General features: G+C 61.2%; 4 protein-coding genes across 5 annotated transcripts; 3 read left to right on the forward strand and 1 right to left on the reverse strand.

Annotated features, from left to right (window-relative positions):
• Positions 1–1,088: 1,088 nt before the first annotated feature.
• FAM78B (family with sequence similarity 78 member B) lies at positions 1,089–7,445 on the reverse strand. The gene is made up of 2 exons (XM_032998574.2): positions 7,120–7,445; positions 1,089–5,727 (listed from the first exon to the last, which is right to left on the reverse strand). Exons 1-2 carry the CDS (start codon positions 7,380–7,382, stop codon positions 5,205–5,207), a joined length of 786 nt encoding a protein of 261 aa, XP_032854465.2. The 5' UTR covers positions 7,383–7,445; the 3' UTR covers positions 1,089–5,204.
• Positions 7,446–7,807: 362 nt separating this feature from the next.
• PLPP6 (phospholipid phosphatase 6) lies at positions 7,808–10,984 on the forward strand. The gene is made up of 2 exons (XM_042786359.1): positions 7,808–8,285; positions 10,169–10,984. The coding sequence occupies exons 1-2, from the start codon at positions 7,871–7,873 to the stop codon at positions 10,537–10,539; spliced, it is 786 nt and encodes a 261-aa protein (XP_042642293.1). The 5' UTR covers positions 7,808–7,870; the 3' UTR covers positions 10,540–10,984.
• Positions 10,985–12,730: 1,746 nt separating this feature from the next.
• Positions 12,731–18,307, forward strand: FMO5 (flavin containing dimethylaniline monoxygenase 5). Of its 2 annotated transcripts, none has more exons than XM_042807189.1 (9): positions 12,731–12,955; positions 14,307–14,507; positions 14,725–14,913; positions 14,994–15,156; positions 15,397–15,539; positions 15,958–16,157; positions 16,516–16,865; positions 17,213–17,285; positions 17,535–18,307. In XM_042807189.1, the coding sequence occupies exons 2-9, from the start codon at positions 14,376–14,378 to the stop codon at positions 17,878–17,880; spliced, it is 1,596 nt and encodes a 531-aa protein (XP_042663123.1). In that variant the 5' UTR covers positions 12,731–12,955; positions 14,307–14,375; the 3' UTR covers positions 17,881–18,307. The 2 variants fall into 2 exon arrangements, with proteins under 2 accessions (XP_042663123.1, XP_042663117.1); XM_042807183.1 differs by lacking the exon at positions 12,731–12,955 and adding an exon at positions 13,765–13,920.
• A 76-nt stretch (positions 18,308–18,383) lies between these two features.
• LOC122154833 (flavin-containing monooxygenase 5-like) lies at positions 18,384–23,542 on the forward strand. Its single transcript, XM_042807176.1, has 8 exons — positions 18,384–19,128; positions 20,277–20,465; positions 20,545–20,707; positions 21,167–21,309; positions 21,562–21,761; positions 21,852–22,201; positions 22,613–22,685; positions 22,770–23,542. Exons 1-8 carry the CDS (start codon positions 18,994–18,996, stop codon positions 23,113–23,115), a joined length of 1,599 nt encoding a protein of 532 aa, XP_042663110.1. The 5' UTR covers positions 18,384–18,993; the 3' UTR covers positions 23,116–23,542.
• Positions 23,543–23,586: the final 44 nt, after the last annotated feature.

Below are 23,586 nucleotides of genomic sequence, written 5' to 3' on the forward strand. Positions count from 1 at the left end.
AGCTACACCTCAGGGATCTGTCAAGAACTCGCTCACCGAAAAGCTCAGAGGCTGCCTGCCAGCGTCTCTCGGTGCCCAGCACAATCAGCAACGCTCAAAATGAGCAGCTGTTAAATAACCCGCCTGGCTCAGGGCACAAACGTGCCCCCGAGCAAGCGGGGACTAGTAGGGTTGATGCTCGTGGTCAGGAACACGCTAGATGCAATGAGAATCCTGCAGACCCTGCTCCAGGGGCAGCACCCACACCCACCTGGGACGTGGCCTCAGTCCTTGGAGAGCCGCTGGCTTCTCCCAGCGCCCGTGGCTGTACCCCACCCCGGTGTGCAGGCCAGGACACCCCCTGAGGACATTCTTCCCCAAACACAGCTGTGTTTCAGGGACCTCCCTCTTTCATTATCAAAAAAAAAGTATTTAATTGCCTCCAGGAACTAGACTGAATATATTTTTTCCCAAAATGAGTTTTAGATGAACCCTCATTATGAAATTCTGCATTATCCCCATGGATTACTTTTACTGTAAAAAAAACCTCAGTCTCTGGGTTGACTCTTGTTTCCCCTCTTTCACTCTGCAAGAAGTGGGAGATCTGCAATTTCAAAGGGGAAACATCCCTTTTTTGTGTAGTTTTTTTCAGCTTTATCAAGCTTGGCAGCTTCCCTAGTTCCCCACAGTTGTGCTGCACGAGCTCTTGGGTTTCTTGGCACGCAGGCCTGGCCTTGAGCTTGTTCCCCAAGGGAAAAAGGGCTGCGTGACCCGCCCTCCGGAGCCTTCCAACCAACTGCCCAGTTTTTTGGAAGCTTGACGACACGACCCCCGTGGCGAGCTCTGTGTGAACAGGCTGCTCTGAGCATCCCCGGAGAGGGGCCACGGCAGGGCGAGCGCAACCTCTGGGACACCAGAGAAGCCACCTGCAAATCGGGACGAGGGGGAGCAAGTCCCATCGCCGGTCCCAAGGGCTCAAAGCCGGCAGGGGCAGCCGTGGTCCCACTGCCGAGCTGACGGCCAAAAGCCCCCGAATTCCTTCCTGCTCCCCCACACCATCGTGGCCCCAGAGGTGCAAGCCAGACAGACGGACTCAAGCAAACGCAGCGTTTGGTTCCAGTACAGCTCGAGTGGTTTTCTTTTAATCCCAGAGAAGTGAAATGCAACATTTGTTCGAGTTGGTAATAATATCCAGAGACAGAAGTCCAAGCCCCCTACTCGGTAAAGTCATTTGTGTTTAAGGCACTCTGCAAAACCAGCTTTCCTCTTCTCCTTCCGATTTTCCCCACGCGGCAGCAGAATACCTGGTTTGGTCTTTTCTCCATAGCGACACCCACACACGTCCTGGCTCTTCTCACCATCTCCGGGAATTGGCAACAGCAAATCCAGCAGGAGCCGAACGGAGAAACGCCAGGAGGGTGGATCCATAAATACGGATGGGCACGGGAGGGAGCACAGCTCCCGGGGAGGGGGCACGGGGGCTTCGCGCTTCTGCGGGAAGGGGACAGGCACCGGGTGTCCTCCCTGCAGGCACCAATGTGATTCCCCTTCCTTTCTTCCCCAGCACATCCCCGGGGCTCCGAAAGGGGATGGGAGCACCGGGGGCCCGCAAGCATCCCTCCCTGGCGGCACCCCAAAATGCACAGGGGGCTGGGCGGGGGGGGGAACCCAGCTGACCCCACCACGCAGCAGAAATGACACACCCCCCCCCCCCGACTTTCAGCCATCAATAAATACAATAAATAACTTAAACCTTAAATAAATAAATAAATAAATAAATAGATAGATAGATAAATAAATAAGTGACCCAATGATGGGGACGGAGGGGAAACGGGGCACCCCAAGGCTCAGGGCAAGGGGAGTGTGTGGGTGGGCATTTCCGTGACCTGCCCCTCCCTGAGATAACGGGGTGCTGGTGCAAAAAGGGGGAGTGCAAGGAAGGCGGCCCACGGGGTGGTTGGACAGCCAAGCCCGTGGGTCCGGGTGTTTGTCCCTGGCATGGGCTCTGCAGCCAGGGCTCCCGCTCGGGGTGCCCATCGGTACGGCTGCAGGCCACGGGGACGTGAGCCAGACCCGGATTTGCAGGTGGGGGCTCCCACCCGCCGCCTCCCCTCCCTCCCCTTCACCTGAGCGTCGCGAGCCCTGCACCCAGGCTCCCCCCGTCAGTGCCACCGAGCTCGGGCAGACGCTCACCCAGCACCTCCACCCAAGTGTCAACACGCACCTTTTGCGAACACGCCAAATGCCTGCAAATTTTTGCAAACATTGTTTGCAAATTTTTTTTTTTTTTGCCAACAATTTTTGCAAACTTTTTTCTTTTTTTTTTTTTTTAACGGGGAAATGCCCACAAAGACAACCCACGCATCAAACCGAGTTAAGTGCATCAAATCCAGCTGTTGGAGAAGGAGCGGGCGCGGAAGCCTGGCAGAAGCCTGGAGGGGTGAGCTACAGGCATGGCCCCGGGGCTCAGCCAGAGCCTGCCTGCAGGCTGGGGAGCCCTGGGAGCGCAGGCACACGGCTACGGCCAGGCCCCCAGCCCAACACCGGCACCAAGCACCTCCCCGGGGACGTTGCAGACGCACACACACGAACAGAAACGGCGGCCGCTGCTGCCTCGGCGTGAGGCAGATGATGTGCCGAGGCTCCGGTCGGCCAGCACCTCCCAAAAAACGGCAATGAATTCAGCAGCATCCCTGTGCCAGCATCCCCGCTCTCCCACGTGGGTTTTGGGGAGCTGACTCACGCAGCCTGTCTGGACGTGGCATCCTCTCCCATCGGGGAGCCCATCTCAGGGCTACCTGTTTGTTGGGGAACCCCTTCCTCTGGCTTTTTAGCTCTGATGCTGCCAGAGGCATTTCTGTCCCACTGGGTCCAAAGTATACATCTGACTTATTTCAAACCGAAAGCTCTTTCCTCCTCCTCCGCCCCCAAATGTTAAGGAAAATTGTATTTAAAGTTTCTAGCCCCTCTCCACACACGCTTTTTGAGAAACGAAACATCGGTGACGGCAAAAGCTGCTGTCAATCCCGCGGCAGGACAAAACCACGTGCAGAGTCTCACAACAGCGGGACATCTTCCCACACCAACAAGCTAACCAGTAGAAGTTTTGCTCCAGAAAACACAGCAAACCAAAGCTCAGAGCCCCCCTCTCCCTCCAAACCTTTCCCACCACAAGGCTGTAGCCCCCAGCGAAACCCAGACGGAGGCACCGAAAGCAGCAGCTTCTCAACCCCGCCGTGAGGCCAGGCGGGAAGAGCAGGACTGCCAGCCCCAGCACCAAGAAATGTGCATCGAGGCGTCAAAACACGATGCTCCCAAAAGAAAAAATAAATAATAGAAATCAGCAGCAAACACTACTGAGAATAATAAGGAGCATGAGGATTTCACAGGGATTTTTGGTCTAAGATGCCCGGGGAGCCCCTTTGCCAGTGGGGACCAGGGTGCACATCCCTCCCTGGAAAAGCACAAGCCGTGGCCGAAGCTTTGCAGGAGCTCGGCCGCGCTCTGCGGAGCGATGCCGCGGGGACGTGCCAGCACGCCGTGGGGAGCAAAGCAGCGCCGGGCCGGGTGTCCCGGCAGCCAGGCTGAGGGCAGCGCTGCAGGAAGGGCTTCGCGTGAAAGCGCCGAACGCGGCGACCCTCCCCAGGCTCTCCTTGGGGATGGGACAGAAGATGGGACCATCCCAGAGGGAATTACCCCCTGGAGATGCGGGTAATTCCCAGTGCAAACCTCCCGTGGTGCAAAGGCAGGGGCGTGAGCCGGAGGAGCTGCAGGGCTCGTGCCGGGATGGAGCGGAGAAAGTGGCAAAAGCTGTAACCAGCTGCCCAGGAGCGACGGGGCACCTGGGGCACTGGCAGCACAGCCGTGGCTTACACCTCTGCTGCATCTCGAGGGCGAGATTTTGGGAATTACAGGTCACAGCCCACAGCACGGCACCTGCTCGTGGACCAGACAATGCCAGCCATCCAGGCAGTGAGGGGCGAGAAGAAAGGCAAATAAAACCCCCTGTTAAGACCCCAAGCAGTGCAGCAGCAGGAGGCAGCATGCTCACCTCCTCGATTCCACGCAAACCCAGCCCTGCTCCATGCAGCTGCTGCTCACATCCCTGCCTCTGACCCATGGGGAGGTGACCCCCAACCCAGCAGAGCCTGGGGAGTTACCACAAGGTGTGCCGTCCCCTCCGCCAGTGTCCCTGCCAGCAGGCACCCTGCTCCGTGGGTGGCTAAGGAGGAGGAGGGTCTCCACACGAGCCGGCATTGGTGTGGAAAATGAGCAAGCACTCAACTTCTTGCAAGGGACTTGGGCCCGCAGTGGAAGCGTGCAAGTCCCAAGGTACCTCCAAGCTGGTTTGGGTACCCCACACACAGAGTCAGCGAGCAGCTGGGCTGGGTGGACGGGCACTGCTCCCAGCTTCTCACTCGGCTGAGAATCGGCTTTGCTTCCGTAAGAGAAGGGTCAGTGAGATTTCGGGGAGGTGGGGGTGGAGGGAGGTTGAGGAACTGCAAAGATTTAGTGCACCTTAAAATGAAAGGACATCTAACCTGCCCTTAGATCTCACTCGAAGACTGAAAAGAGCTATGGCATCTCCTACACTCACAACTACTCCAAACACACCCAGACGCATGCAAAAATGTGTCCCGCTTCCCCTCGGCTGCAGAAAACCCCTCCCGGGCAGCGGCCGGGCTCCGGCTCGGCGCCCCAGCACTGCCAGCTCCCGCTCCGCTCCCGGGCCCTCCCGCCCAGTCCCAGCGAGCGGGGCGATTATCGATCCGAAATGCATAGGTATAGACACGGCGGGGACACCCGCGCCCCCGGCGGGAAGGGTCACCGCAGGAGCCCCCCCCCGCGTCCCGCAGGCATGGCCTCCGGTTCTACCTCCAGCTGGGCGGCAAGCAGCGCTCGCCACGGGCACAGCTCAACCGCACTCACGCTCCTCGCACCGCGCCGCAAGGGAAGACGGGTCAGTTAGGTCAGACAGCCTCGCTGCCAGATGTAAGCCCCTAGGGGTACTCAGATTCTGCTTCCTGGGAAATCCTCCAGCTCAGCAATCCCTCTTCTGCACCCCCTGTGCCGGCCAGGCCCTATTACTAAGGAGGAGCCGCGTTTCCAACCACAGCTACGAAGGCAGGAGAACCCAAGAGGTCTGCTTTGGCTCAGAAACCCCGTTTTGCTTGCAGCGGGCTGACAGCACCCAGGTCCTCGCGCGCGCGCGCACCGGCGCCGCTCTACTTGGGAGGTATCACGACTATCGGCTGGCCTCGCTTGGGTCTCCACATGAGGACTTGGGCATCGTTGGCGTTGGGTTTCACTAGTGCGTTTGGTGGGATGGGCTCCATCCTGCTGAGGATCCGGGGCTGCTCCTGCTGAGTCCTTCCCACCAGCCGTGCCCGCTGCCCCAGCAGCTGCATGGGATCAACCTCAATGTCCACGCGCATCCTCCACTTTATAGTCTGCAAGATGATCTTTTCCTTGGTGGTGGTGTTCATGGCCACCAGCCACGTGGTAAAGCTCTGGTCCCTTTTGATCCTGGTCAGCAGCGGCACGTTACTGTTGCTCACAGGGACAGCCCACGTCACGCTGGGGTAGAAATTGTCATTCATGCTCACCGAGAACCTGGAGATCTTGTTCGTGGGCCCGACCAGGGTCACAGTCTCTGTGGTGTTTCCATACCAAGGGTAGCTCACGCCATCCGAATCGCTGATGGCTTTTACTCTTCCTTCTCGCAGGTCGGGCAGCTCCCAGCTCGACCTAGTGAACGGGAAGAGAAAGGCCAGGTTAGCAGGGAAACGGCAACGCCGGCGCCCAGCGAGGGGCAGGGGGCCAAGCAGCATGGGGACCCTCTCCCCGCCTGCAGCAAGCTCTCAAGGACCTCCCTCAAGAACAAATTCGGCTTTGGTTCCTTCAATGAGTCCCTCAGGGCCAGCTGAAGCTTTTGCTCTGCCAGCACACCACTATTTTAATTAACCTGCAATCAAACCAACCGGGCCAGAACTCATTGCTGAGCCTCTCCGGGGTCAATCTCTCCTCAGTCAGCTCCTGCGCTGGAGGAGAACAGCCTTCCCCATCTTGCCAGCTGCAGCACCGCAGCCACGGCACTGGCCAAGCCCGTCAGCAGCCTCCTCCTGCGATTTTTATGCCTCTAAATATACGCGCCTGCAAATAAGCGTGTACAATAATTAAACACCATAATCACGCCTGCCGCTGGGTGCCATGAAATCCCTGCAGTATGGCTGGGGAGGGGGGGAGCGGAAATTCCAGCCCCAATCTTGGCTGTCAACCACGTTAGCAACACCGCGCGGCTACGGCACAGGAGACAATTGCCACGTGGCAATTACAAGCCGGGAGCTCTGGCGAAACCTCCCGCCGAGTCCGAGCTCTGGCTTCAAACGCATCTGGGCTCTGAAGCCACCCGTGAGTGGCCGGGGACAGGCGGCCGCCGTGTCCTCTGTGTGTGTGTCCCCCCGCCCCCCCCCAAAAGCGACAACCTCGGCTCGCTCCAGCGTCACCGAGCGCTCGGGAGCCACGTGCCAGCGAGCGGGCAGCACGAGGACCTGCTGCTCCCTCAGCACCCGTGCATGTTGCCTTGCTTGTTACCCAGTGCCAGCACCCCCCCGAGGCACCGGGACCCCTCCGGTAGGAGACACGGCGAGGTGGCCCCCTCAGCGTCCCCGTCCTTCCCCGAGTCACCGCTCGGCCTCGGGAAAAGTTGCATTTCAGGGGCCATTTCTGCCGAGCGCTGCCAAGCTTCCCTCGCATGCCAAGGGGGCAACTCCCCCAGCGCTCACGACCTGGCCCCGTTAAAAAAAAAAAAAAAACAAAAAAACAATAAAAAAACGAAAAAAAAAAACACACACAAAAAACCAACCAACCAACCAAACAAACAAAAAAAAAAAAAAAAAAAAACCACGCGACTCTGTGGACACAAAGCCCTCGGGGCTCAGGCCCCCAGCTCGGGGAGCGGGCACCGGGGTGGAGGTGACACCCGTGCGCGGCTGTGGGTGCAGACACGGGGCGTGGGGGGTGCAACCCCCGGTGCGTGGGCGTGCAGCCCGGGGTTCCCCCTTTGCCGTAGCCACCCCGGTGCCCGTGCGCCGTGTCCCGCCCCCCCGTCCCCCCCCGCGGGTGCCGGCCGGTGCTCACACGCCGAGGTCGCTGTAGGTGTTGTAGAACTCCATGTGGTTGCAGGCCTGGATCCAGCCCACCACCCAGGTGTGCCGCCGGGCGATGGGCGGCATGAGGACGCGGGCCGAGGCGCGGAAGTAGGGCGTGCGGTAGCGCAGCACCACCGGCGAGCTCTCCTCGATGGCGGTGGCCGCCGGCTCGATGGTGGCCGACACGTCCGACACCACGATCTGCTCCCGGCGCACCCGCGCCTTGCAGGCCACGCTCTGCAGGCACCCCATCGCCGCCGCCGCGCCGCCGTCACCCGCCGCCGCCGAGCCGCGGGGCCGGGGGGGCGGCTCGTCCCCCCGCCGCCGCCGCCGCCGCCGTCCCCCCCCCGCCGCCGCCGCCGCCGCCGCCTCCGCCGCGCATCGCCGCCCGCGCACCGGCGCCCGCACCGGCGCCGGCAGGGCGAAACGCGCCGCCGCCGCGCCTCTTACGGCCCTCGCCGGCTGCCGTACGCCGGCCGGGGCGGGGCGGGGCGGGGCGCACCGAGCCCTCCCCCGGCAGCGGCGCGGACCTCCCCTCCGCCAGGGGGCGCCGCAGCGCCGGGGCGTCGTGGCTCCATGGCAACCGGGTGATGTCACGGAGCGGCGGAAGAGGAAGCGGAGCCGCCCGGTACCGGAGAGCGAGGTGGTGGGGGGGGGGGGGGAGTGGGGGTGGGTGCGGTGTCCCGGGGACACGGCGGGAAGGGGGGAACTGGGCGCCGGGCGGCCCCCCGCCTCTTGCCATGCCGAGCCCCCGGAGCAGCCGCGACCGACGCGCCGGTGGCAGCGGCGGGGGCAGCAGCCGCCTGGAGTTCCTGTCCCTGGTGAGCCAGCGCAGCCCCGGCGCCCCGGACAGCCCGTCGCACCGGCGGGAATCGGGCAGCTCCGCGGCCTCCCCGCTGCCCGAGGAGGACTGCATGAAGCTGAACCCTTCCTTCCTGGGCATCGCCCTCAGCTCCCTGCTCGCCATCGACCTCTGGGCCTCCAAGCGCCTGGGCGTCTGCGCTGGGGAGGACTCGGCCTGGGGCAGCGCCCGTCCCCTCATGAAGGTCGTCGAGGTTTCGGGGCACGGCATCCCCTGGCTGCTCGGCACCTTGTACGGGCTCTGCCAGAGCGACAGCTCGGCGGCCAGGGAGGTGCTGCTCAACCTGCTCTTCGGTGAGGCGGGGGGCTCTGCAGGGCGGGGGGGGGGGGGGGGGGGGGGGATCGCCGGAGCAGAGGGGGAAGGATGGGAACGGAGCTGAGCAAACCTCAGCCCCCCCCTCAGCCCCGAGGGAGCCAACTGGTTTTGAGTCACTGGCGCAGGCTCATCTGGGGTGCCCGGCACCAGAGCGAGTAACCCCGCAGCCGGAGGGCGCGGGTACAGCTCATCTGTCACGGCTCTTGACAGCAAAACTGCTCCTGCAGTTGCACAAAACTTTCAGGGAGCTGAACTCTCTTTGAGTTCTTCGGCTTGTCAGGACTGGGCATTCCAGGCGCGGCTGCCTCATGTTGAGACACCAGACCGCTCCCTGAGAAGCTGCTCTGGCACACAGATGTCTGCACCCTCGGGCTCCCTGCGGGCAGTACCTGCGTGGATGGATCTGGATCAGCCAGTGAGGAAGCTTGGTTTGAAGCATGTGTTTTGATCTTGTGCGCTGTCATATTCCCCCCGCTAGCATCCTGTCCTATTAGGTATACTTAGATTCTTCATTTTTCCTCATTTTGAAACTGTAGGAACTCCAGAGCGACAGACCTCATCAGGTTCCTAGTTCTTACTCTTTCATTAAGTTGCAAATAGCCAGTATCTCACACTTATCACTCTAATTTAAATTTGTTTGGTAGGAAACACGTGGGGGTTTTGTGCACCTTTTTCATCTGGCAGCACAGCGTTACATTACAGTCCCACAGCAGAGGGAAGGGACCTGGAGGCCTCCAACCTAACCTCTGCTCCAAGGAGGTCTGTCCCAGCACTGGAGCCTCATCCAGCCCTCAGTGCTCTGGGGCAGAGCCACCCACCTTCCTGGGGCCCTGTCCCAGGGTTGCAGCACCTGTGTGGGGAAGGAGTGTTCCCTAATGTCCAAGCTGAATCTCCCAAACCATATGTAAAAATGCAATGGAACTAGGTTTACATGGGGGGGGGGGGGGGCAGGGGGGGAGGGAAATACTTGTTCACAAATGATTAACCCAAGGGAATGAACTAGAGCGACCAAAAGATTTGGTGTCCAGAAACAAGCCTTAGGACAAGCAGAAGTTGGCCTCTCACAAGACTTCCTTGGAAGGGGGAGCCCTGGCTGTGAGCACTGCGCTAGTTGAGCTAACAGGGATGGAAAAAAATCACCCTCTGCCCTACACAAGAAGCTGCTCTTTTCAAATCCCGGCTGAACACTTCTCACAGGTGCTTCGCCTCCGACTTTCACCGCAACAGCCTGTAGCTCTCTGAGGGCGAGCCACCATTATTTACATCATCCTTCATTCAGCTCTTGAAAACCAAAGTGTGGTCAACTTTTTGGCGTTGCTCCCCGCAGCAGCAGGGAGAAGCCAGACCTCGCGCTGAGCTGCGGCTGAGCGGTTGAGGTGGGTTGATCGTTCACCCAGGTCAGTTTGACCCCCAGCCAGGAGTCAGCAATGCCGAGTCAGCACGGGCTGTCAGGACTATTAACCCCTGTATTGCCTTCAGATTAAGGATCAGTTTGTGCCCCAAGTCACAGTGAGATCAGATTTCACACAGAAAGAGCAGCCCTTGGGCGCAAGCTGGGCAGAGCCCCATCGTTGCCTGTGGCAGGGAGAGGGTCTGGTGTCACGCAGGGGCTGTGTGCAGCAAGAACAGGGCTTGAAGACGCACTCATGCGGGAGAAGGCCAAGCGCTGGATGAGCGCCATGCTCTCCACACCCAGGTATTGCAGCCATGGGAAATACTGCCTTCTCTTAGCAGGTTTTGGTAGCCAAGTGCTTTTCTTCTTAGCTAACGGCTTCGCTTTGATTCTTGCCTTGTGTGCCACGGAGGGAAAGCAAAGAACCAAAACCCCAAACCTTGCTCACTCGCTGTTACTGTCTCCTAGCGTTGCTGCTGGATCTCGTGCTGGTGGCAGCGGTGAAAGGGCTCGTCAAGCGGCGGCGGCCCACCCACAACAAGATGGACATGTTCGTCACCATCTCGGTGGACAAGTACTCCTTCCCGTCGGGCCACGCCACCAGAGCCGCCCTGGTCTGCCGCTTCGTCCTGCGCCACCTGGTACTCGCCGTCCCGCTGCGGGTCCTCGTGGTGCTCTGGGCTCTCATCGTCAGCGTTTCGAGGGTCATGCTGGGCAGGCACAACATGACGGACGTGCTCTTTGGTTTGCTGCTGGGCTACGCGCTGTACAGCGTGGTGGAGTACTGCTGGCTGTCCCCGCTCAGCGCGCCTGCCCTCTTTGCCCTCTGGAGCCATTGATGGCTGGGTCCCTCCCAAAGGAGGAGGTGTGCACCTGGTTTTCTAAGCATGCACAGGGAGGGGATACTGGGACTTGCACTCACATCCTAGACCCCATCTATCCAGCCGCCAAGATTTCACACTAGCGGTGCTGCAGACTCCTGGGCCCACACTTAAAAGTTTGGTGCTGCCTTGCCCTCCTGATGGGCTGTGAGGCAGGGAGTGCGCTGGCCAAGCAGCTGCACTGACTGTTCTCCCGTGAAAAAAATACCAATCCCTGCAGAGCCCCAGAAGGGCTCATCACATCCAACTGGCAGCTCACTGCCGATACCGTGAATCTGCATGCTCTTGCTGGGCACCTGCTGCAGTAGCCCGTGGTGTACGTGGTAGTTGTGGCTTTGCAGAAATTTCTCTGCAGTCCCCCATGTATCTATATGCTGTAAATACACGGATCATATTGCTGTCATGGGCACAGCCTGCTCCATAATGTCTGCCTGGAGGGGACTCGCTGGGATCTGTCCTCAAGTTTACAGAAAGCTCTGCCTTCCTAAGCAATCCATCTCTTCTTTATTGCTCTCAATTTAAGCACTGCACTGAGGCCTGATCTTAAGCAATAAGGACACAGGCACCTGCCTCCCAGTGCCAGGGAAAAGGATGGTGCAGCCAAGGCTTTGATCCACCCATGCCATCTGCAAGCCAGCGGGTAACAGGAAGCAGCTCACAGCTCCTGAAGCCCTTGTGCAGAGCTTTGCAGCTCCTTCGCCGCAACAAACCCCCCCCCCCCCCCCCCCCAGGATTTTCAATCTCCCAGGGGGTACAGTACATTCACAGCAATTCCCATTTGTCAGCACATTACCAGCGCTGCTGGGCAGCCTACTGCCAAGTGAGCCCCTTCCCCGTAGCCAGCGATCCACCCTTGCCCAGGCTGCTGGGCAGCCCCAGGAGCTGAGCCTTACCTACACCTCCCGCAGCAAGAGGCCCTGACTCTCCTACCCTGGCACCGTTGGTCCCAACAGCCTGCTGTTTTTCATAGAGGACTGATTGTCCTTGGCAGAAAGGGAACCACGAGAAGCCTCTGTAATGAGCCAAGACTGAGCTCAAACCAGAAAAAGCACAGAATCGACACCAGCAGGGAATGAGAGCGCTGCACTGAGCTTAAATAGTGCTCCCGGAATGGGGGTGGGGGTGATTGAGCCCAGGTGAGGCTCATCGTGGCCATCAAGGTCTATTAGTGAACTCAGGCTCTGGAAAGCACTGATGAGTTGTATTAAAACCAAGTAGTGTTTAAGTGTGTTGTATCCTGTGGGTGAAGGGTGCAGGAGCAGCCTGAAGGCTGCTGGCACAAGCACCCCATCTTTGTCACCCACCATCAGTTATATGGTGCTGAAATGAAAGCGCCTGACGTGACAAGGTTCCCCCTAGAGCTGAGCCTTGACCCACCGGCATGCTGAGTTGGTGAAGCTACCAGCCTCAGTACCCCCCCAAAAAAATAATCCCCTGGGTTGCAGCACATGCCTGGCAGCCGGCTGAGCCAGTCTGTCCACAGTGGCAGCTGGCCACCCCGGCCAGCCCTCCTGCCCCAAGGCAGAGACAAGCTCTGCGGTGGCTGCGGGATCACGGCTAGGCGCCATGCTCCAGTGTGGTTAGGATTTGGGGTGATCAAGCCTTGTTGAGCTGTGCCAAAACACCTGAGCTCTACTTTTTTCCCCGAACACAGGGCGCTTTTCAGCCAAGCGGTTCTTGCAGCCGTTGGGGTCTTCCTCTCCAGGCCACGGAGGAGTACAGCAGCAACTCCACATTTGTGGCTTGTTCCCACATGCACGTGTGTGCCAAGAGTTGCCCCCAGCTCACTTGCAGGACCCTCCGTGAGCTGCTTGGTGACCCCCGCCATCACCAGTGCGCAGCCCCTTGTCACTGCTCCTCCGAGCATGGGTGCCAGCCCGCTGATGGGAAGGAAGACACTGGTGCTTTCTGCTTGCCTTGTCCCACGGCACCTCAGCCTGCTGCAGAAGCCCTGAGCAGACATGTCTGCATCCAGTACCCACTACGCTAAGTATCCTGGGTGCTTGCCAGGCATGGGGGACCATGGCTGTCCTGCAGTTATCAACAAGCAGATCTTGACCGAAATGCCGTGGCTTGACCCCTGTACAGTCCCGCAATCCCCTGTCCCTGCCAGTGTGGTTCAGCCGGGTCATGAGTCCAAGCACAGTGCAGGCAAAGTCCAGGGCTTTGCAGCCTCTTGTAGCTGCCAACAGAGAAGGGCAAATTCGAAGGCAACCAGCACAGAGGTTTCATAGCACCTGGGCTGAGAGCTGGGAGAGACTGTGGCCTTTGGGCAGTCCCTGCAGAGCTTGCAAGAGAGCCAGAAGCCAGCTGAGAGCGGAGCAGGGAGGGTAGCGCTGCCTCCTCGCCGTCCCCGTGCTGATCCCCCTGTCCGGTAAGAGATGTTTTTGATGCTTTTCGACAGGCAGGCACAGAGCGTGGGTTGACAGCTTAACACCCCTGCCCCTGGCAGAGATCAGCCCTTGCCAACAGCAAGGGACAGAAAGAGCTTTATTGCACTTAATGCAAACATACTGTGAGTTTTAGAAGATTAAAATCATTTCAGCTGCAGGGCTTCGCCCTGCCACAGCCCTGTGCCTTGCAAAGCTTTGGGGTGAATCTCCCCAGACAGAGGAGAGCAAACCCCCTGCAGCCCCCGGGACCGTCTGGCTGCAAGCGTGCCACGAGCCAGCGGTGCCACACGCTCTGCTGCCAGAGAGCCTTTTCCTAACCAGTCCCACCACCCTGGCACCAGCGACACCCCAGCAGCGCGGCGCTCCTCGCACTGGGGTCCCGCTGGCCCCAGGACTCCGATGGCCCAGGAGCGAGCTGCGGCTACGGGGACGCTGTGCCAACATACCCAGCCCAGGGGCACGGGGTGTGGGTGATGCAGTGCCAGGTGCCACTCGGAACAGCCGGAGCCACGTGTGCCCCCAGGTACCAGCATAATCAGGGTTGGGCTGATCCTGATAATCCCACAGGTAAAAGTTCAGGGCAGCGTTTGTTTACTCGGTGTGCAACACTATGGGGTCCGGCTGCGTCTCTGCCTCTTCCTACACTGTCCCACGCGGGGATTTCTGGCAAGGCACCTGGAATGGCTCCTCACCCCTCCGTCCGAGGCTGTGGCAAGAGCTGCTGCCGGAAAAGCCAAGCAGGCGGCCGGGAAGCAGCCGGGTGCTGGCTTCCTCTCCCCAACCCCGTGGGAGGAGTGACGGAGGGGGAGGCCCCGCTCGTCGCCGCCGCGCACCATAAAGCCAGGCCACCGTCCGGCGTCACGGCTTGTGGCAACCGGGCAGAGACCCTCGCGTGGCTCCCTGCCTGCCGCCGGCCTTCCCTGGGCTGCCGCTCCCACGGCTGCAGGTCGGTTGAGGGCCACCCCGCGGGCTGTCGGCACGCAGCGGGCACCCCGGGTGGCACGGTGGGCAGCCCCCCCGGCGAAGGGAGAGGGCAAAGGGCAGGCGGGGGGGGGGCTGCTGCCCACCAGGGAGGGAGCCATCCGTCCCCACTCCAGCACGCCTTCATCGCCAGGATTTGGCGTGGGCAGGGAGATATCGAGGCTCCCTGGCACTCGATAGCGTTTCGCCCCATGGCATCCAGAGGCAAACACCGTGATGGTACAAAACCCCAGCACCAGCCAGGTCCCTGCTGGGGGATGGATAGCAGTTGCCTCGCAGCCCCAGATAAAACTGGGGGGGGGGGGGGGGGGGGGGGGCTGTCTCTCAGTTTGGGACCTCTTTGGTGCGCAGGGCCAAGATTTTGCTCAGACCCGCTCTCCAGCACTGACCCCAGGCAGAGACCCGGTGGTGGAGGACAGCATGGTGAAGAGGGTGGCCATCATCGGCGGGGGCAGCAGCGGGCTGTGCGCCATCAAAGCCTGCCTGGACGAGGGGATGGAGCCCGTCTGCTTCGAGAGGACCGGGGACATCGGAGGGCTCTGGAGGTTTGAGGTAACCCCTCTCGGCAACGTGTCCTGCTGGGGGTCAGCACCGTGGCAGCGGCTGGGGATCAGTGGTGGCTGGTGGGGTGACACGCAGCCGGCCACAGCGGGGTGCTGGGGGCGAGGCTGAGGGCAGGGGCTCCACGCAACGGGCCACCACATCAGCCCCAGCCACCCCTCCCCACCACTGCCCCTGCCCAGCGCCGAGCTGTGCCCTGCTCCCGCAGGAGCATCCCGAGGAGGGCCGCGCCAGCATCTACCGCTCCCTCATCATCAACGCCTCCAAGGAGATGATGTGCTTCAGCGACTTCCCCATCCCCGAGAACTTCCCCAACTACATGCACAACTCCAAGGTCATGGAGTACTTCCGCATGTACGCCCGGCGCTTCGACCTGCTCCGCCACGTCCGCTTCAGGGTGAGAGCTGGGGGGGGGCCCGGGGGGACAGCAGGGCCAGGGGGCGCGGGGTGCCTGACACCCGCTCTCCCCACACCCAGACCAGCGTGTGCCGCGTGTCCAAGCGCCCCGACTTCGCTGCCACGGGCCAGTGGGAGGTGGTGACGGAGAGCGAGGGGAAGCAGGAGGCGGCCGTCTTCGACGCCGTGCTGGTGTGCACCGGGCACCACACCGAGGCACACCTCCCGCTGAGCATCTTCCCAGGTACCCCACACCCCGGCATGAGGAGAGACCCCAGAAAACCCGACCGTGGCAGTCTGTATTCTCCCTGCTGCTCTTCCTCCCAGCCCCAGCATTTCCCTGCCTTGCTTTGGCTCCAGGAGCACTCCCACGTTCTCCAGGAGGGGTCTGGTGGGGCCAGGGAGCAGCCCCGCTTCAGTTTTTGGGGAGGTCACTCTCCAGCCCAGTGCCAAGAAGCCAAGCATCCTTCCCCCCTGCCCACAGGAATCAAGAATTTCAAGGGCCGCTACCTCCACAGCCGAGACTACAAGGATGCTCAGGATTTCACAGACAAGAGGGTCATCGTCATCGGGGTTGGGAATTCAGGGTTGGACCTGTCTGTGGAGATCAGCCGAACAGCCAAGCAGGTGAGAAGCGGGAGTGGGGTCCCAGTGAGCAGGGCAGCTCCCCATGGGTCATTGCTAGCTCCACGAGGACACCAGGACCAAGGTGCTGGCACAGCCACCTCTCTATCCCAGCACTCGCTGCATTTGGCGGTGCCAGCACCTGCCAATCCCAACTGCCAGGCAGTGCTGGCAGTCTAGACTCAAACCCATATGGAGAACCTGATTTCCAGTCCCGAGCTCCAGGCTGGGGCTGCTCCTGCGGCTCTTCCCTACCCCTCCTTGCTGGGCACTGACTGCCAGCTCTTCTCTGCCCTCTGGGTCTTCACCCAATGCTTGGGCAGAACAAAGAGGAGCAATCCTGGTGCAAGGATATGTCCCCCCAGGGGTGTCCCCTCAGGAAAGTCAGTCTCCAGGCAGCGACACTTGCTTCCTTGCCCAGGTCTTTCTCAGCACCCGCCGGGGCGCGTGGGTCCTCAACCGCGTTGGAGATCAGGGCTACCCCATCGACGTCGTCTTCACCACCCGCATGAATATATTCCTGAAAGAGCTGCTGAGCTCATCTGTGATGAGCATCTTCATTGAGAAGCAGCTGAACGCCAGGTTCAACCACTCGCTCTACGGCCTGAAGCCAAAGCACAGGTGCCAGCAAATGCTCCCCCTGCCCAGGAGGGACCCTCCGCCTGCCGCTGCGTCCAGCCCCGCTTGGCCATTTCCATGCTCCCTGTACCTGGGCTAGGGCTGAGGCACCAGTCCTGGAAACCCAGTTAATAGCTGCATTGTGCCCAGGCAATGCTCGAGGGAGCTACCACTGCCCCTTCCAGGGACCCCTGGTGGCACCAATGCAGTGGCGGCTGCCGAGCATCCCTGGGGGACCAGCCCCACTTGTGATGAGCATCCCTGGGGATGAGCATCTCTAGAGCAGGGAACAGTGGCTGGAGCGGGACACGGAGCAGAGACACCCCACTCCAGCACTCTGATGGGTCCTTGTACCTTTCAGGGTATTGGACCAGCACCCAACCGTCAACGACGACCTGCCCAACTGCATCATTTCGGGCAGGGTGCTGGTGAAGCCAAACATCCGGGAGTTCAAAGAGACATCTGTCATCTTTGAGGATGGCACCAAGGAAGACATTGATGCCGTGGTCTTCGCCACAGGATACATCTTCTCCTTCCCCTTCCTCGAAGGCTACGTGAAGGTGGTCGAGAACCAGATCTCTCTTTACAAATTCATGTTCCCCACTGACCTGGAGAAGCCAACGCTGGCTTTCATCGGCCTCATCCAGCCCCTGGGTGCCATCATGCCCATCTCTGAGCTCCAGTGTCGCTGGGCCACCCGCGTCTTCAAGGGTAAGCGAGGCGAAGCTCCCCTGTGGCTGCAGCCTGAGCCCGCACCCCTGGAGCTGGGGCAAACGGTGCCCAGCCATGTTTGGGTGGCAGCTGCCAGTTGTGCCACCGTGGCCGCAGGCGATGGCATGGCCACCTCTCAGCTCTCGTGGTGAGCCAGGCTTTTGCCTGAGTGGCACAGGGACACCCGTACCCTGAGCCTCACCGGCTGCTCACTGGCATCTCGAGGAGTTTGGACACGCCTCGGGTGCCAGGCCGCCCGCCACAGTGGTGCCAGCAAGGGCAGCACCACAGTGGCCACTGTTGCCAGCGGGGTGCAGCACCCCCATGCTGTGGCTCATCCTCCCTAGGGCTGCACAAGCTGCCCCCACAGCACGACATGGAGGCTGACATCAAGAAGAAGAAAGAAGCGATGGCAAAGCGGTAAGGCGCCCCTGGGAACAGGGAGGGGGACAGTTTGGGCACGGCTGCTTGTGGGCACTCATCCCATCCTCTGTGGCTGTGTCCCGGCACATTTGGCCACACCAACAGATGGTTCGGATGTGCTTGGCTGCTCTGCCCCCCCACCCCGCTGATCCTGCCCGATGGAGCTCTGTCCTATATTGCCCTGCCGGAGTGCGGGGCATTTGCCAGCTCTGCCACAAGCACCCACCTTGCCCACCCTGCCCGCAGGTACGTGAAGAGCCAGCGGCACACCATCCAGGTGGATTACATCCCCTACATGGACGAGCTCGCCTGCCAGGTGGGGGTCAAGCCCAACCTGCTCGCCCTCTTCCTCACCGACCCCAAGCTGGCGCTGGAGGTGGCCTTCGGGCCCTGCACGCCGTACCAGTACCGCCTGCGGGGCCCGGGCGAGTGGGTGGGTGCCAGGGAAGCCATCCTCACCCAGCGGCAGCGTATCATCAAGCCCCTGCAGACGCGGCACATGGAGAAGGAAGCATCGGCCCTTGCCATGCCCCTCGTCTTCAAGCTAGTTGGGGCCGTGGCCGTCCTCGCTGTCATTTTTGCTTACTTGTAGGTGCCCTACAAGTGCAGGAAGGGAGGTTTTGTGATGTGCTGGGGGGGGGCGCTGCCCGGTCCCCCCCTGCCCTGCGGCAGCCTGTCCGTCCCAGTGCTGGCAGGAGCCCTCCTCCTGCCTGGCACGGCCCCACCGCGGCCGCACCGCGAGCTCAGGGTGCACGGAGCCTCCCTGGCTGCTGAAATAACGCCTCTGCGCCCGCTCTGCACCTCCCCCTGGAGAGCCGCTGCTGGGGACGGACAAGGAAACCTGCTCACACACAGGATAAAATCCAGTCCCTCTTTGAGCAGCGCTTTTGACCCAGCGGGGACTTATCAGCTTCTCTGTTGCCGATAACCCATCTAAGCCACCACTGGCACACTCACGTGAGAGCCAAGTAGCAAAAGCACAGCAGACTTCCTAACTGGATAAAAGTGTGTTAAACAGAGTCAGGCGTCCGTCCCATCACTGATACCACAACATTGCCCTACGTGCTGGGGGAGATGGGCACAGGTTTGAGGTCGGCCTCAGCTCCAGCTCCGTGGCAGCACACACACACGTGCACACGTGTGTACCCACAGCAAAACAGCCTCGCCCAGGGCGTGCGCCGCCAGAGTGGGTCGCGGTGGTCACAGCGGCACGGCTCAGCGTCACCCTCATCCCCTGCATGCAGCCCCTCCAGAGGATGGCTGGGTGGGCTGGGGACCCGGAGCGGTGACGGGGGGCTTCTGGCCACCACACGCCAGGGCTGGCACAGCTGCCAGCCACCAGTACCCTCAGCATCCCCCCGCTTTTGTTTTCCATGCCGCGACCTGCTGAAATCTGGAGCGCAGCTACCTCTCAGCCCCGCACCCCAGAAATCCTGGCGCGGCGTCTGCGTCGTTAAGTGCTTACAGAGCCTAATGATCCCCTTAGGAAGGGCAGGCGCAAGCAGGTGTGGCACGGCGGGTGGGGGAAACCTGTAGATCATGTCTGGAAGAAATAAACCTTGTGACACTCCGGCTGGTTACCCACGGGAAACACGGGAACAGCCATCCCCGACCAAGCGGCACCGCGTGTCCCCCTCGGTGTGACCCACCAGGCTCCACATCCCCCTGAGGGTGTTTCACCCCCAGCATCCCTGCACTGCGGGACATGGCTGCCCGGAGAGTCGCCATCATCGGTGCCGGTGCCTCTGGGCTGTGCGCCCTGAAGTGCTGCCTGGACGAAGGGCTGGTACCCACCTGCTTTGAGAGAAGCGGGGACATCGGGGGGCTCTGGCGCTTCGAGGTAAGCCCTGCACCATGCCAGCCTGCCCCGCGGCAGCAGCACGGATGGGATTGGGATCGGTCGCTGGCAGCTAACGAAGCACCACTCCCCTGCTCTGCGTGCATGCGGCAGGCAGGTTTTCAAGGAAAACCCCAGGAAAGAAAAGCTGCTGCAGCAGCGGGAGGTCCCCAGGTGCCAGTCAGTGTGCCGGCCACACGGGACCCGTCTCCTTCCCACCAGCAGCAGGACAGAGCCTTGCCAAGGACCTTACCCCAGGGCTCACTCCCCCAGCTCAACCTTCCCCCTTTCCATCCCTCCCTTCTCAGTCTCATCCATCCCTTCCTCTGTTGTTTTGCTCTTGGTCCCCTCCAGCCCTTTCCTACCCATCCTGGTCCCACCTGACTCTGCTGCCTGTCCCAGTTCCTGTCCTGCCCAGCCCCTCCCTGGAAGTCCCAGTTGCTCCTCTCCCTGCTGCTGTGCAGCTCACCCACGCAGAGGCATCGAGCGCCGCCTCCTCTGTACTTTGTCTCTCCCTGCCTCGGGGGAACCCCCCCAGTTCTGCCCCTCACCTAACGCGGCTGCTGACTTTTCCCCTGAGGACCCACTGACAAGAAAACAAGCCTTCCCACCGTGCCCTGATGGGTGTGGGAGAGCCCGGGGGGACATACATCGCACCGCGCCAGCGTGGCGTTTGGGGTGGCTGGGCTACCAGTCCACTGGTTCTGCCCATGGTGAGTCAGAAATAGGGCCGGTGCGGGAGCGCCAGGGCAGCAGCGCCCAGTGCCGGGGCAGAGACCCGGCTCAGCTAGAAGCACCAGAGCTGGCTCACCAACCAGTGAGACCCAGTGTGGCAACCAGAGCAACGGCACCACGGGCAGCTTTGGGAAAGCGCCACCTCATCAGGGCCGGGAGTGGGAGGCAGGGAAACTGAGGCACAAGACCCCACAACCTGCTGTCACCACTGCATGGCCCCTGCCAACCCAGAGCTTCCTCTTCCCTCTTTTGTGGGGCGGATGGTCACACCCGCAGGAGGGTGCTGGGTGCAAGGATGGGTATTACGACCTCCCGTGGCTTAATCCTGCACCCAGAGGCACAGCAAGGCGACAGACAGGGCAGACAGGCAGCCCTGGGGTCCCTGCCCAGCGCCGAGCTGTGCCCTGCTCCCGCAGGAGCACCCCGAGGAGGGCCGCGCCAGCATCTACCGCTCCGTCATCATCAACACCTCCAAGGAGATGATGTGCTTCAGCGACTTCCCCATCCCCGAGAACTTCCCCAACTACATGCACAACTCCAAGATCATGGAGTACTTCCGCATGTACGCCCGGCGCTTCGACCTGCTCCGCCACGTCCGCTTCAGGGTGAGAGCTGGGGGGGGTCGGGGGGGACAGCAGGGCCAGGGGGCGCGGGGTGCCTGACACCCGCTCTCCCCACACCCAGACCAGCGTGTGCCGCGTGTCCAAGCGCCCCGACTTCGCTGCCACGGGCCAGTGGGAGGTGGTGACGGAGAGCGAGGGGAAGCAGGAGGCGGCCGTCTTCGACGCCGTGCTGGTGTGCACCGGGCACCACACCGAGGCACACCTCCCGCTGAGCACCTTCCCAGGTACCGCCCCACGGGCTGCCCACCCGCTCCCTGACACCCCTGGGGCAAAAATGCCTGGGGGGCTTTCAGCTGTGGAGACCCTCTTTGGGTGGGGAACAGGCTGGAACACATCGTCATCGGGGTCTGTTGGGACAGCACAGACTCCAGCTGCTCCTGTGCCCCCAATGCCTGGCAGCAGGTTGGAACTGCAGGAGGATTTGGGGACGGGAGCACAGAGGTCTCCAGTCCTACTTCAAGCCAGGCTAGCCCCAAAGCCAGAGCAGAATGCTCAGGGCCTCGCTCACCATTTCCCAGGCTGGAGTTGCCACCACCTCTCTGGGCACCATCCCCAGGCTGCATCGCTCCCGTTGGGTCACACTGGTCCCAGCCTGTTCCCAAAACACACCACCAGTGTGAGCAGGGGGACAGCCACTCCCTGCGCCACATCCCTGCCCAGAACAGCTTCCCTCTCTCTTCCAGGGCTTGAAAAATTTGAGGGTTGGTACCTGCACAGTCGGGACTACAAGAGCCCCCAGTCCTTTTCAGGGAAGCGAGTGGTCGTGGTCGGCACCGGGAACTCAGGCATTGACATCGCAGTGGAGCTGAGCCATGTAGCCAAGCAGGTGTGCCGGGAGAGCTGCTGGGGCTGGGGTGTTTATTATTCGGACCCCAGAGGGCACCAAGCAACCCCCTGCCATCTCCTGAGGGCTCCCCTCCCTCCAGCTCCTGGCCAGGACCACCCTGTCCCCTCTCGATGGGGGTGGCTGCTGTGGTCCCAGCAGCTGTGCCAGCATCCCTGTCCGAGGAGCACAGCGGGGACCATCCCAGTCCCGAGGATGCGGCCATGCCACCACCTCTTCTCTCCTTCCTCCCAGGTCTTCCTCAGCACCAAGCGTGGGACCTGGGTGCTGCACCGGGTGGCGGATGGCGGATACCCCTTTGACTTCTCCTACCTCAGCCGCTTCACGCAGCTTCTCCACAGCCTCCTGCCTCAAAACGCCACCAATTTTTTCCTGGAGAGAAAAATGAACGCCCGCTTTGACCACACACTCTACGGCCTGCAGCCCCAGCACCGGTGAGTGCCCCGGCAGCACCCCAGGTACCTGCCCCAGTGCTGCCCACCCCACTGCCCCAGGCCCATGCGAGGTCTGTCTGTACCTTCCAGGATCCTTGACCAGCACCCGACCATCAACGACGACCTGCCCAACTGCATCATTTCGGGCAGGGTGCTGGTGAAGCCAAACATCCAGGAGTTCACAGAGACATCTGCCGTCTTTGAGGACGGCACCAGGGAAGACATCGATGCTGTGATCTTTGCCACGGGATACAGCTTCTCCTTCCCCTTCCTTGAAGGCTACGTGAAGGTGGTGGAGAACCAGATATCTCTCTACAAATTCATGTTCCCCACTGACCTGGAGAAGCCAACGCTGGCTTTCATCGGCTTCATCCAGCCCCTGGGTGCCATCATGCCCATCTCTGAGCTCCAGTGTCGCTGGGCCACTCATGTCTTCAAGGGTAAGCGAGGCAGTTTGGGGGGACACAGCTGGGCTCCCCCGGCCATAGCAAGGCTGAGTTGTTCAGGTGGTGGCATCTTCTTGCACACCATCTCCTTCCGCTCACCTTTTTATTCTCCTTCCACTTCTTCACGGGGACAAAAAACAGTGTTGCATTTGGAAATGAGCTTTGCGCTCATCTTCTCTTGCAGGGTCCACTAACAGGTCCCATTGCCTGCAAACCACCTCCTCCCTTCCTTTCCTTGCCATTACTTTCTTCACCCACGCCTCCCACTTTGCTCCTGACATGGTGGCACGTCCCCGAAGAGCCAAAGGCTTCCATGTGCAAGCAGGGGCCAGGCTGTGCTGCCGAACCAGCCAGACCATGGCGGGAGCACAGTCCTTCCTCCAGATATAGCCTCCTCTCCCCCAGGGCTGCAGGACCTGCCACCGTCTGCCGACATGCTGGCTGACATCGCGCAAACCAAGGAGAAAATGGCCAAGAGGTAAGGACCCTGCGCAGGCATTGCCCCTGTCACGGTTGCCCCCGTGTCCACATGCCAAACCCGCCTTGCCCACCCTGCCCGCAGGTACGTGAAGAGCCAGCGGCACACCATCCAGGTGGATTACATCCCCTACATGGACGAGCTCGCCTGCCAGGTGGGGGTCAAGCCCAACCTGCTCGCCCTCTTCCTCACCGACCCCAAGCTGGCGCTGGAGGTGGCCTTCGGGCCCTGCACGCCGTACCAGTACCGCCTGCGGGGCCCGGGCGAGTGGGTGGGTGCCAGGGAAGCCATCCTCACCCAGCGGCAGCGTATCATCAAGCCCCTGCAGACGCGGCACATGGAGAAGGAAGCATCGGCCCTTGCCATGCCCCTCGTCTTCAAGCTAGTTGGGGCCGTGGCCGTCCTCGCTGTCATTTTTGCTTACTTGTAGGTGCCCTACAAGTGCAGGAAGGGAGGTTTTGTGATGTGCTGGGGGGGGGCGCTGCCCGGTCCCCCCCTGCCCTGCGGCAGCCTGTCCGTCCCAGTGCTGGCAGGAGCCCTCCTCCTGCCTGGCACGGCCCCACCGCGGCCGCACCGCGAGCTCAGGGTGCACGGAGCCTCCCTGGCTGCTGAAATAACGCCTCTGCGCCCGCTCTGCACCTCCCCCTGGAGAGCCGCTGCTGGGGACGGACAAGGAAACCTGCTCACACACAGGATAAAATCCAGTCCCTCTTTGAGCAGCGCTTTTGACCCAGCGGGGACTTATCAGCTTCTCTGTTGCCGATAACCCATCTAAGCCACCACTGGCACACTCACGTGAGAGCCAAGTAGCAAAAGCACAGCAGACTTCCTAACTGGATAAAAGTGTGTTAAACAGAGTCAGGCGTCCGTCCCATCACTGATACCACAACATTGCCCTACG

Source organism: Tyto alba, unplaced genomic scaffold, assembly GCF_018691265.1.
Source record: "Tyto alba isolate M040663 unplaced genomic scaffold, T.alba_DEE_v4.0 Super-Scaffold_1000006, whole genome shotgun sequence".
NCBI classification, from domain to species: Eukaryota; Metazoa; Chordata; class Aves; order Strigiformes; family Tytonidae; genus Tyto; species Tyto alba.